Source organism: Pyrgilauda ruficollis, unplaced genomic scaffold (assembly GCF_017590135.1).
Source record: "Pyrgilauda ruficollis isolate IOZ18807 unplaced genomic scaffold, ASM1759013v1 scaffold66, whole genome shotgun sequence".
Lineage (NCBI taxonomy): Eukaryota > Metazoa > Chordata > Aves > Passeriformes > Passeridae > Pyrgilauda > Pyrgilauda ruficollis.
In genome coordinates this window covers 1,445,482-1,458,113 of record NW_024528377.1, presented here as the reverse complement: position 1 = coordinate 1,458,113, position 12,632 = coordinate 1,445,482, and the positions used below count along the sequence as shown (strand labels likewise).

General features: G+C 46.0%; 1 protein-coding gene across 1 annotated transcript in view; it reads left to right on the top strand.

Annotated features, from left to right (window-relative positions):
• The window catches only part of CACNA2D4 (calcium voltage-gated channel auxiliary subunit alpha2delta 4), a 122,347-nt gene that overhangs the window by 15,164 nt on the left and 94,551 nt on the right, over window positions 1-12,632 (top strand). Inside the window, exons 6-11 of the mRNA XM_041484522.1 lie at window positions 1,497-1,628; window positions 2,545-2,605; window positions 3,112-3,262; window positions 4,857-4,931; window positions 5,973-6,062; window positions 12,311-12,424. Coding sequence (XP_041340456.1) covers window positions 1,497-1,628; window positions 2,545-2,605; window positions 3,112-3,262; window positions 4,857-4,931; window positions 5,973-6,062; window positions 12,311-12,424 — 623 coding nt within the window. The remainder of the gene's footprint in view (window positions 1-1,496; window positions 1,629-2,544; window positions 2,606-3,111; window positions 3,263-4,856; window positions 4,932-5,972; window positions 6,063-12,310; window positions 12,425-12,632) is intronic.

The following is a 12,632-nucleotide window of genomic DNA, read 5'->3' as shown; positions in this document are numbered from 1 at the left end:
TATTTCCAAACTGAGACAGTATGATAAGAGAAGTTTTATTGATGTATGGTTATGCTATTGTGATATGTTCTCCCCACAGTCCCCTTTCCCCTCCCCCTTGTGTTGTTGTCACTGGGTCACCTTGGTAGCCTGGGCATTTGGGAGGAGGGCAGGCTTGTTACTAAAGGTGTGGCATGGCAACACCTCACCTCCAGTCAAGTTGCAGAAAGTGATCTTGTCAGGAAAGTAAATGCACAAACATCAGAGATTTATGCCCAAAAAGGAGACAGAGGAGTCCTTTTACTTTATTTGAATAAAGGGAGAGGCTATGGGGCATTCCCCTGGGGTCTCTCAGATTTTTGGAGGACGTGGCCTCCTTTTTATTCTGATTTCCCTTCTCTCTTTCCCTATTGGCTGAGGTACTTGAGAGGTACAGACTTCCCCCAACACCTGATACCAAAGATGTCCCTCTAATGTATAACCATCCCTTTTCATTTTTAATTCTTGTGGAATTCAGGGTCTTTCCCCATTGTTTCTTTCATCTTTCAATATCCAATTTCATTTATCAGCAAACCTACAGTTTATTTGTAAATCTTTTTCCATTTATCAGTCAGTGGAATCTTTCCCATTGTTTTTTATCTCTCAATGCTGGTTTTATCTACCAGCAGATCCACAGTTTGTTTGTAAAGACAAATCCATCATTCCTCTCAATCCCCACTAATGGATGGAGAAGAAGAGTTGACTGATGGACTTTGGTAGGGGCCAGAGTTACCTGATGCAACACCAAAGGTATAAAAGGTGGAGGAGCCATTGCGTGCGTGGACATGTAGTGGTTTAGTTCCATGCTCCCAATGCTGTGAATTTTTCCTTATTCAGTCTTTTGTTGTATTTTGTTAAGGTTTAATAAATCTTTGAGATTTTAAAAGTGAGTATCATTTCTCACTATTCTGAGGAGCTGGGGGCATGGTAGGACAGCCCAGGCTTTGTCAAGGAAAGGGCAGGGAAAGAAAAAAAGATTCAATGAGGAAAAGAAGAGAGAGTGCAACTGTGTAAATCCTAGGGCTCCTCTGTCTTAGGTCATTACACTAGCATAAATTTAGACAGTCCTTGTATCACTGACAGAAAGGCTGTCAGTGATGCATCAGCCTACTGCTTCTCAAGAGCCACACATCCCGTGTCAGACAGCAGCTGAACACTGCCTGTAGGCTGTGCCAGCTGTGCTCAGCACTGTGATGGCCTCCCTGGGTCTCTGAGAGCATTATTCCAACCAGATGTAGGGCTCAAGGGCAGACAAGAGAAATGGGGCTAATAGTGTCTGACCAAGCTGAGATCACCTGCGGTGGCCATTGGTGGCCTGGCCTCAAAGATTCACTTGAATGGGCAGGGAACAGGATGCATCAATGTAAAAGCTTTGGACAAGGTTGCATTCCTCTTGAAGCTGCCTTTGTTCCCATCCCTCTCCTCCATCAGGGGTGGTGGATGTCCTTCCTTCTCTTACACAGTTTTCTCCCCCACAGACCCTGCCATACTCAATGGAGTTTACATGTCAGAAGCCCTGAATCCCATTTTTGTGGACAACTTTGAAAGGGATCCCACACTGACCTGGCAGTACTTCGGCAGTTCCACTGGATTCTTCAGGCTGTACCCAGGTAAAAGAGTAGAGATTGTGTGGCACTGAAAGAGCAAAGCCAATCTTGCAGGATAGGGCCTGTGCCATGGAAGAGTCCAATCTGGGAAGTTTGGGCCATCCCAGCCTCAGGAAGGGCAGGATTTTGCAGTGAGCAAAACGGGCTGATAAGGCTGAAGGAATTATTCTGCAGGCATAAACCCTTTCCTCCCGTTAGAACCAGCCCCTCAGGCACACTGCTCATGCAACCCCAGAGAAGTCTGCTGGAATGGGTCCTCCAAAAAGCTCTCAAAACACGATAGCAGGGCTCCCCTGTGGGTTTGAGTGGTGGCCAAGGCCTCTCTGAGGACACACGTGGCAGATGCAGCTGGCCAGCCTGACTGGTCACCCACTCCCTAGCTGTGAGTGGCACATTAGGTCACAGCACAGGAGGGAGGTCCTGTGCTTGCAGGAGCCAGTGAGATGCTCTGCAGCTGCAGCCTGCCTGGTGGCCACTTGGTCAAATGGCTGTGTGCCCTTGTTCTGTGACCTGGCACGTGCTGGGGAAGGTGAAAGCAGAGATGTCTGTGAACAGAGCCTGTAGCAGGGAATCTGGGATGCATCCCCGTCACTGCTGCTGCTTTTTTATGCTCTCAACCACCCTCTGGGAGGGAAAAAAATCTGTTGTTGGGAACTACATCAAAGTGAGAAAAAACTGAAAGTACAAGCAGCTGCTTTGCAGTTGAACAGACTATGCCTAGGTACATCTTTTTAAAGAGAAACTTAATAAGCAGTTTACTCAGAACTGCCAAAGACCGAGCAGCTGTGCTTGTATTTCTGCAGAATGGCCACTGCTGTGGCTGGCCAGCCTCGTGTTCTCCCTGGGGTAGTCAGGTCTCAGCAGTGCAGGTGCCTGCCTCCCTGTGAGTGCTGATTGCTCCTCTTGCTGCTCTCTTCAGGAATAAAGTGGTTACCAGATGAGAACGGAGTCATCTCCTTTGACTGCAGAAACCGTGGCTGGTAAGTTTTGGAGGGACTTGGCCAAAGCACCTTTCATCCTTCCTCTCTCCCCCTTCTCCAAGGTGACGCCTTGGTGAGCTGCTGATCAGTAATTAAGGTCCTGTGGTGCTCCTGCAAGAGGCGGGGGGTACATAAACAAAGGTAATAGCAGGTTGGGAAGCCCTGCCAGCAACAGTTTTCCCTGTGGCATCTACAAGTGCCACATGGGAATTACACTTCTGTGGCTGGGAGGTGGTGGGGATATTTAAGTTGCAGAACTGTGGTGTGTTTACTCAGTCTGCTCAGCATGGTTAAAGCAGACTTTAACAATTGTCACTCTTGGTGTATGTCTGCAGTAGGCTCAGCACTTCCCAGTGCCGGAAGGGAGGTGCTGGGGCCAGCCTGTTCCTGCTGGACAGCTGTGGCCATGGTGCACGTGGTGCTGTGGCTGGCACGGTGACAGCAGCACTCCCAGCATTCCTCCTCCCTGGCTCTCACCCTGCTTCCTTGTGCTCTTTGTTGTGCAGGTACATCCAAGCAGCCACCTCTCCCAAGGACATTGTCATCATTGTGGATGTCAGTGGCAGCATGAAGGGCCTGAGGATGACCATTGCCAAGCACACCATTGTCACCATTTTGGATACTCTGGGAGAAAATGACTTTGTCAACATCATTGCAGTATGTCTGCCTCCATTCCAGTGCTGAGCTCTCTCCTGGTGCCTCACACCCTCTCCTCCTTCCCCTCAGCAAATCACAGAACCTACCTACAGCAGCACTTATACTGGATTGGGGAAGTTCCCCAAATGACCCTTGGCAAGGCAGCTTTGTGTGGTCAGCAGGGTGGCTGCCAGCTCATTTCATCTCTCCACAGAGGGTGTTGGCTGCATCTTTTTGCTTTCTTTGGGATGTGACTGCAACGGATAACCAAGGGCTGCAGAGAGACACCTGAGCTAATAGTTCACCCAGCTTGCCATAACACTGAATTTGGGTCCAGCAGCAGCAGTGTAATCCTCAGGATAATATTTCCAGGCTAGAAAACTACCACCATGTGCCTTTTTGTGCACCAGCATCCTACAAGGCTGCCCTTACAGTTCTAAATCCATCAGCTGGACTGCATGGAGCTTGGTTAGGAAGCTTCACTGTTACTCTCTCCCTTTTTGAGCCCTGGCAGGGTGAGGATGGGCTGGTTACCCACAGAAAACCAGCACCACTGACCACAGAAAGCAAAACTTCTTTCCATGACTCATAGCAAGTCTGGTGCCATGTTAAAGGCTCCTTGCCTTCTAATTTTCAAAGCTAATTCAAACACCATCTCCTTCCCCAGGCTTCTTTCTATGATAGCTTGCCAGGGCACAGCCACTGAGATATAAATTCTGCTTTTTGTTGATAGCTTCTTATGTTAGCTAATTAGAAACTCCAGTGGCAACAATTCTGTCTTTATATGACTGGACAGATGGAATAGTGAACAGTGTTGGCAGAAAAACGGAGGGGAGTCATTAAAGAGTTTGAAATATCATCTGTTCTTCAAAAACTACCCCAGAAATACCATGTTTATATACATATATATATATATATATATATATATATTTCTTTACTGCACTCACACCAAGAACCTGCTGGCTCAGAGACTTTATAGCCTGACCTAAGTTCCTGTTGATCAGCTGAGCATCAGTGGCCTCTTAGGAATTGCACTCTGCTGATCCTTGCAGGAAAAGGTTCCCAGTGGCCTTACCAAGCTTTACCTCACATGTCACAGCCTAGAATCATCTGCTCCCCTAATTATCCCAGTCCAGTGGATGTGTGCTAACCTGTTTTGTTATTGCTCAACCATGCACCAGAGGCTTCAAACTTCAGGTTGCAAGGTTCAGCTGGTGGCTGGGGACTCACAGAGTCTCCAGAAGTGAAAACTATGTGCAACAAGTGCTAGAAGCAAGGCCAGGGATACAGGTTTATAAAGTGGGGATAAAAACTTCGTGGTGTGAGTGGGGGGGAAAAAAAAAAAGTAGCTTTGTATGTGTAGATATGCTCAGCTAGAACTCAGCAAAACGCTGTAATTAATAAATTAATTGCAGTTAATGTAATTAATTCAAACAAACAGAAGAGTCATCAAAATCCTAGGTTTTGCCATGATAACTATAAACAATTTTTAAGGGAAATAGGTATAAAATGGCATCATGTCCCATGATGCTTTCTGAACATGCACCTAGGACACCAACCCATTTTGTGGATTTTCTCCCATGACAACCCCTTTCTTCTCGTTTTCTCTTTGCAGTACAATGATTATGTTCATTTTATTGAGCCCTGTTTTAAGGGTATCCTGGTCCAAGCAGACAGAGATAACAGAGAGGTGAGTACCAGGTCCCTCTCAGTGTAGCTCAGGTAGCTCCCTTCATGAAGGCAGAGCACGGGGTTGAGATGCTGTGAGATGAAACTCCAGGGACAAGGAGCAGGGTTTGCATTTCAGAAGCCAGCAGCAGTTCAGGGCTGTGTGCTGGCTCTGTGGCTCACCCTGAATTACCCCAAGCTGCTGTGACACAGGGTCAGCTCGTGGGTGAGCAGCAGCTACAGCTTCCCTGTGTCCCCATTGCTGCACCACAAGCAGACCTAGCCCATACTGCCTTATTAAAAACTTTGTGCAGAGGGCAAAAACTCTCCATCTTACACACCCCACATCCTCAGCCCTCAGAAATGTAATCGGTCCTTTCCTGGTGAGTATATTCTCAGCCTGATCCTTCATCAGGGTGGATTGCCAGCAAGCCCTCTTAGAGGAGGGGTTTTGCTGCTCTGATCCAGGAGGGTTCAGCAGCCCTGAGGTGGCCAGCCTGTGTCCAGCTGCTCCACCACCCTCCTGGCTGACTGGTATTTTTAGCTTCTCTTCCTGTTTTGTTTTCCTTCTTTCAGGTTTTTTTTTTTGTTGTTGTTTGTATTACTACATCCCTGTATACCTTCAACAACCAGATTTCTTTCCTAGATTAGCCCTAGCCCACAGAGTATGACTACAAAGGGTGATGTCTTTGCAGAGATTCCCAAAGGATTCCCAAACATCCTAGACACTATCTTGCAGAGAGGGTTTAATTTAAGCAGATCAATGCTGCTGAAGTCATAGACAAGCTTTCAAATTTTTTTTCTTTTTCCCCATCCTGTTGCTTTTGGGTGCACAGGATGTTTTATTTTTCCTGAAGGTGCAGATAAGGGCCAGATTTCCAGTAGTTTTGCCCCTTCCATGATCTTACATGGATCCTCAATGGTTCACAGTCCAGAGACTGAGAAATGCAGTCCAGGAGCTGCATGGGCACAGCCTTTTCCGGGCTACCCTTTCCTGCCCTGGTCCAAGGGAACACCGTGCCTGCAACTCATTCCTGGTTTTTTTTCCTTCTCTTTTTGCCAGCACTTCAAGCAGCTGGTGGAGGAACTTCAGGCAAAAGGAGTGGGGACTGTGAACAAGGCTTTGACAGAGTCCTTCAAAATCCTGAGAGAGGTAAGAGTTGGTGCTTGTGCTTGTGTGGGGCTCGAGTGTCCCTGGCCAGCCCTGCACTCCTCTCCCCCAGTGACAGCACATCCCTCAGGGTGCTGCAGTGGGGAGGAGGCAGGAGCTCATCTCATGGATCCCAAATTTGTCACAAGCAGTGTGCAGGGCTCACCCATCTTAGGGGAAGTGTTGGTTTGTGCATGATGTCTACAGCCTGCAGTCCCTGCCCAAGAGGGATCAGGAGCCAGCAAGGCTGTGGCTTCATGAGTTTTCTTAATGAGCTCCACAACTGGACATTGCCCAGGCACCTTTACAAATAGCAGCAATAAAGTACAACTGATCAGCTGAGAGCCACAATTCTGGTTGTAAGTAATGTTATTAGTGAGCAGTGATGATAATGAAGACATGAAAGATTATTCTTCAGATTTATTTCAATGTCACTTTGCTGAGTATCAGTGCTTGGGGAAGAAATCACAGGTACAGGAGAATTAATCCCTCTGAAAAGAACCATAAATGATTCATTGCCTCATGTGAATAGGAAATTCAGTAGCCTGGAGGTAAACATACAATTTAATTCTGCTTCTTAGGGAATGGTAACAAGAAAAAGGACCAAGAGCCAGCTGAGTAGCCCCATCTCCTCATGGCACTGTCTGTAGTGGAATTGTGGATCACAGATTCATAGAAGGACTTGGGTTGGAAGGGACCTTAAAAGCTGAGACAAAATATGTCCTCCACTGAAACAGCTGAACCAAAAGTACCTCCAGGGAGTATTGCCCATGCACCCCAGTGGACTAATGTGACTCACTGCAGTAATAGGGAAGAAACTCCTTGGTGGGTAAAGAATTTATTTCTTCTCTCTATTTAACATTAAAAAATTCAGTCAACAATTTCAGTAGTCATCACTTATCTTGGTTCTTGTTGATTCTGTCTTGCTCAATGAGCTCTAAACAGCTCTGAGATGCTCTTGGGCAGTGCAGCACCCAGTGGTGATAGAACCTTCTGCTGTTACTCACTCACAAGGTGAAGTACTGCTTCCCTCGTGCCTATTGCTATCACCTTGGATGTGGGGAGAAGGCTCAGGCATTTGAGCACCTGCAGATGAGGAAAGGTGTCATGCTCTTCTGTGCCTTGGAAATGGCCATCCATAAAACAGTATCTTTGTTACCAAAGAAATGTGTGAAATAGAGTGCCTTAATATCAGCAGCTAGAGCATCCCAGGCTCTGCAAGTAGCACAGTTTAAGGCAAAAGGGTGCCCCTGCCAAGCGTGGTTTAAGGGCTCTCTGAAATCATCTCCTCGAGTTTCTTAGACCTGTGTTGGTAATAGCAGAGGAAAAGGGTTTTAGTCGGTGTGCCCCAAAACAAATCTGTGCGGTCACAGTCAGCAGAAGGGGGAGCTTTGGTGGAATTGACCACCCCTTCTCATCAGACACAATTCCCACTCTCAGCTGTTCCTCACAGGCTCTCCTGTTATTGCTCACGGGAGCATACGCAGGAGAATGAAAATTGCGGCATCACGCTGATGAAACAGGCTGTGCTGATTACAAGAGACAACCAGTAATAATATCTGTAATGAAAGTGGCTGCAAAATTTCCCTGGTAATTTTCCTCAGTCCAATTGCTCACAGAATTAATAGCCCAGCAGAGACCCACTCAATGAGGTATGAGTAGCAAAGAGGGGTTGAAGAAGAGCACAGATCTCTCACTGTCTTTGTTCTCCTCCATTATCCTCTGGGGGAGAGAGGGCATATTTTAATCCATGACACAATTTGCAGATCAGTTTCAGGAGAACAGCTAGCCAGAAACCTCCCCCTGTCCCTCTCTGCCATGCTCAATAAACCACTTGAACTCTCCATTTCAATTTAGCCACAAACCAAGTGGTTTAAATAAAATATGCATCCAAGGGAAGCCATGGTCTTAAGCACACGTTTATGAAGTGCTTCACAGTTCTCAGGTGTTAAGTGCTATCTTTTGAGGTCTTTTCTTATTTATTCAATTTTAATCTGTCTCACTGCTCTCTTCCTTGTTTCAACAAGCTTGGCCTGCCTTGTTCTCTCCCTTTTTTCCTGCAGGATTTATACCCCTTTGTTCTGCTTCCAGGCTGCCTCCCCTGAAACACCATCCTCCCAACAGTGTGTGAGTGCTGCAGCTGAGAGCTATCAGGTGCTAAGCAGAGCAGAATAATTGCCTTCCCTGTTTTACACACCCTAGTCCTCTTAACAGGACAGAAGACAACAGCTACAGTTTTTTTCAGGCACTGTCACATTGTTAATTCCTATTCAGCTGATGTGTCTCTGCAGCATCCCTCCCTAGGCAGTATCCACCCTCCTCTTCTGTGTTCAAGCAACTGCCTCTCCTTTCCAATGTCCATGTGTCCTCCTTTCTCAGGATACACTCAGAGCAAGTAATTTGAAAGCTGTTGCTTTTCCCACTCTGTGGAGGACAAGAAAAGCCAAGTTCTGCTTTCCAAGGCCACCTTGGAATGATGTTTCCTCTTACCACCAGGCTGATTTAATCGTGCCTTGACTCGCTGCCAAGATTTCGATCTCAGAAATCACATAAACGTTGAAGTTAATTGAGTGGGTCATTCCAGAATGGCTATAGGTGGAAAAAAGGTGTTGAAACTGGTAACAAGACAGGATTTCAGTGAGACGTAAAATTCTGAGTAACTTGAGCAAACTGGTGCCATAAAAAGAATGAACCTGTGTGTTGATTTAAGTAAACAATGGTTTGTGGCCTCTCACCTCTCACTTGTTCACTCACTTTATTCATTTACACATTCACAAGATGCATGTGTTACTCATTTTTCTAGCACCATGCTAGATGTTTAAGGACAGTTGATCCATCCATTTTCTGTGTTGTCTGTTCATTGCCTCTTCATCCTTTGGGATCTTGTATAGTCCCAGTCAGGTCTCAGCCCATGAGGCAAGTAGTTCAGCTACACCTTCTGCAGTTTTTTCCCTTCATGCTGAGCACAGATTATGCAAATGCTTTAAATTAGTTTTTTCTTTAATCCTACCAGTTTGTGACCCTGCCTCTAATTCATTCATTCTTTTCTTAGTTTTTTATCACTTCAGCAAGTACCCAGCCGTTACAATATTTTCCTTTTGATGATAAAGGATGGAGGCTCTAAAGCATCTCTGCCTGACCATCTCCTTCTGGTTTTTATCATTGGGCATGGTATTATTTTTACTCCCTTTCTTGCTTCTTCTCTGAACACTTAGAAATTGCTTCTTGATTCCAGTCACATTTTTATGGACCTGGATTCTACAGCATATTTTTTCAGGATATGCAAAGCTCAGAATTTCCTGTTTACCAGTTCCTACTATCTTGCTTAATGCCCTTTCTTGTTTCTCCTTCACTGGCTTTGTTTTCTTATCTACTGCTGATTTTCTCCCCATGAGACGCTTTCCACCAAGTTTGAATTTTCAGTAGTTCTGGAGGCCATTCCAGAGGCAGGTCTGCATAATAATGGGGCAGGAGGAGATGGGGAGAGGCTGCTCAGCCCCCTGGTCAGACATGCACATAATCAGCACGCGTGCCTGCACATCTCTGGGCCATGCTGATGGTTCCTATGGCTTCACTGGGAGCTCTGTGCCAGCCTATAACTGCAGAGTAAAAGGCAATGAGCAAACAAGGGAGTACAGGAGACTGTGACCCTGAATTAATTAGATCATGCCTCTTAGTGCTGGCAACGTGACTGAAGTTATACAGCTCTGTGCCTCCTTCACTGACCCAGCTCTAGCCTGCCTTTCTTCAGACATCTCTTCTGTGGACATGTAATTCCTCATCTCCCCTTCTTTCATGCTCCTGAGACTTCGGTCAGAGCAGGGAATTATGTTCAGAGCTTGCTGCAAATGCTGTCAGATCATTTGCTACAGCTGCAGCCAGTCACAAAGGACCTAAAAAACAGGGATTACCTCTTGTTCATTTGTTTTCTAAATCTGTCTTTTTAATCTCCATTTCTATGACACTGATGATCTCATTTTCCCTGTTGAAAATATCATCTACTCCTGTAATTAGGAGATTGCTGGTTCTGACACAACATTCAATTTCTCAGTATCTCAGTATTGTGAGTTCTGAAGTAAGCTTCATAAAGAGATCTTAAGTAGTTTGATGAAATGGTGGGTGACCTTAATTAAGTGTTAATTTAATAATAATCTAAACAGCCATATTGTAGATTGCAACAGTTTGGAATAAGCTGCTTTTGTAACCACAATATTCCTATATCTGTGATCTGAGCCTCATTCTGACAGCATTTCCTGCACCCTGTGCCTCCCTGGTGGACACTCACACTGTCTGTTCTCTCTGCTAATCTGCACCCAGTTGATCTCTGTCCTAGAAATAGCTCGCTTGAGGCTCTGGTTTTTTCCTACCTGCTGGTCTTTAGCAAAATCCCATGAGGCTCTCACCTGCTTTTCTCCTTTGGTTCGCTCCTAAGAGCATCCTGTGCTTGTTCCTGTTGTACACCCTCAGCCTTTACTGCCTGTCTTCCCTCTGAATGTGACACAAGAGAGGAGGAGCATGTCCAAACACCTCATCCTGACTTGGTATTTCCCAGAGATGTTTCACCTGAGAGCTACTCGTTAGAAATGACCCTATTAAAACACCCTTCTCTCTCCTGATCATCTGTCCTGGTTCTGGTCAGTGAGACAAGCACTGACCAGAGAGGGGTTTGTACCTGTGGTCATTCAGAGCTGTAGAATCCATTCTTCCTGCAGTATAGTTACAGGTGCTGTGTGAAGTTGGAGCAGGCAGGACTGATAACATAGATGGTGGCAGAAGGGGATGTTATGGTGATATTAGCACTGAGCCTGGTAATTTCATAATAAGGGACAATTGCAATGTAATTGTAGGAGTGGTGAAATTACTTTGGAAATCAGACCTTGGAACTGGCTTTGAGGTGTTCATGGTCATGATGTTAATCTGCAGTGGAACCACAGGACCAGCCACATTGGTAAAGACATATGACATGTCTGTCATAACACAGCATTACCAAACCCTAAAAGAGTTGGGAATTGAACCCTAAAACATCTAAAAACTCTCAGTTCATGGCCTGTGCTCTTGTTCTCCCATCCAGGGATTTCATTTTATGCAATTAATTGTGCCACTTGGATACCTTTTTTTCTCATAAGACGTAACTATCCTCTCCAGTTTAAAATTGCTGCTTTTTGATGTAACCTTAATCACCCTTCAGCTGGTCTCCTGTATGCTCCTCATATCATGCTATTGCCTGTCATTAATCTTTGTTAGCAGGAGGTCCACTCTCTTTCTTCCATAATTTTTTTGTTCTGCATCTCTTTCTGCACCCTCTTCTGTTGATCAGACTTTTCCTTCCTCACAGCATAGCAGCAGTGAGAGACAGGACAAGGAGAAGCAGAGTGCCACTGAGCTGGCAGCTGCAGCCAAGTGGCTGCTCAGTTTTGTCCCTGGGATGTCCTCAGCTGCCTCTGCTGCTGTCTTTAGCACTGTGTTGGTGCTGCATGAGGCCCTCAGTTCTGTAGAGCAGGTACCTGAGGGCATGGGAAGCACATGGAGGAGAAGACAGGCAGCATTCCAAGGCTGGTTCTCCCTGGCTGGACAGGCAGGGTCTGGCTCGCTTGTAGGAGCACATCTGTCCAACACCCCTGCAGGTGCCCTTGGGAGCACATCAGTGTGTGTACCAGAGTCCTGGTGCACTTCTGCTCTGCCTTAAATCTCTCTTATGCATAGATAACAGGTCATGTGTCATGTCAGTGTATGGCCTCTCTATCTGGCATGTCCATAACCTTTCCCAGCTCCAATGGCAGTAGCCTTCTTTTTTGATGTGCTCCTGCCTTTCTTTGCTATTCTTTGGCAGATTGATGGATTCAGCCTGAAATGATGAGTCTGATTTCCCACTCCTTTCACATTTTCTGCCATAAAAAGTGACAGTTACTGCTGTCAAATCAGAATTGCCGTGTTTATGGTCAATCTATAGTTGTTTTGCATAAAATAGTGTGACTGTGCAAGATGTGAAGCAGCAGGAATCACACCCTTCCTCCACAGTACTTATTTTCTCCTCATTATTTTACTTCTGCAAAGCCTTCTGTGTCTGCATGTGCCAGGCAAGGCTGTATAAATTAAAAAATCTATATGCAGCATGCAAACACAATCCTCTTTCTGAGCAGTGTGAGGTTTGCAAGTGGAAGTCAGGATGTGGCCCACCGTGAATAAATAGAGTGCGGTTCCTCAGAAACAGCCTGTGGTGGATAAGCAGTGCTCTCCCTCTCTGCTTGTAGTTCAGAGATGCTGGCCAAGGAGGTCTGTGTAACCAAGCCATCATGCTGATCACCGATGGAGCCGTGGAGGATTATGAAGCTGTGTTTGAAAAATACAACTGGCCCGATCGGAAGGTTTGTCTGGGAAGTGATAAATGGAAAGGGAGGGGAAAGGTGCCATTCTGCTGTGCTGGGAGGAGAAAAGCCCGAGCCAGGATATCAGGCAAAGCTGAGCATTCACATGTTCCAGTACCTGAATTCCCATGGGCACCTGACTGTAAATGCAAACAAAGCAGCCAGGCAGGAGCCTACTGTGGTGATTTCTGAGGTGAGAGGATTGCAA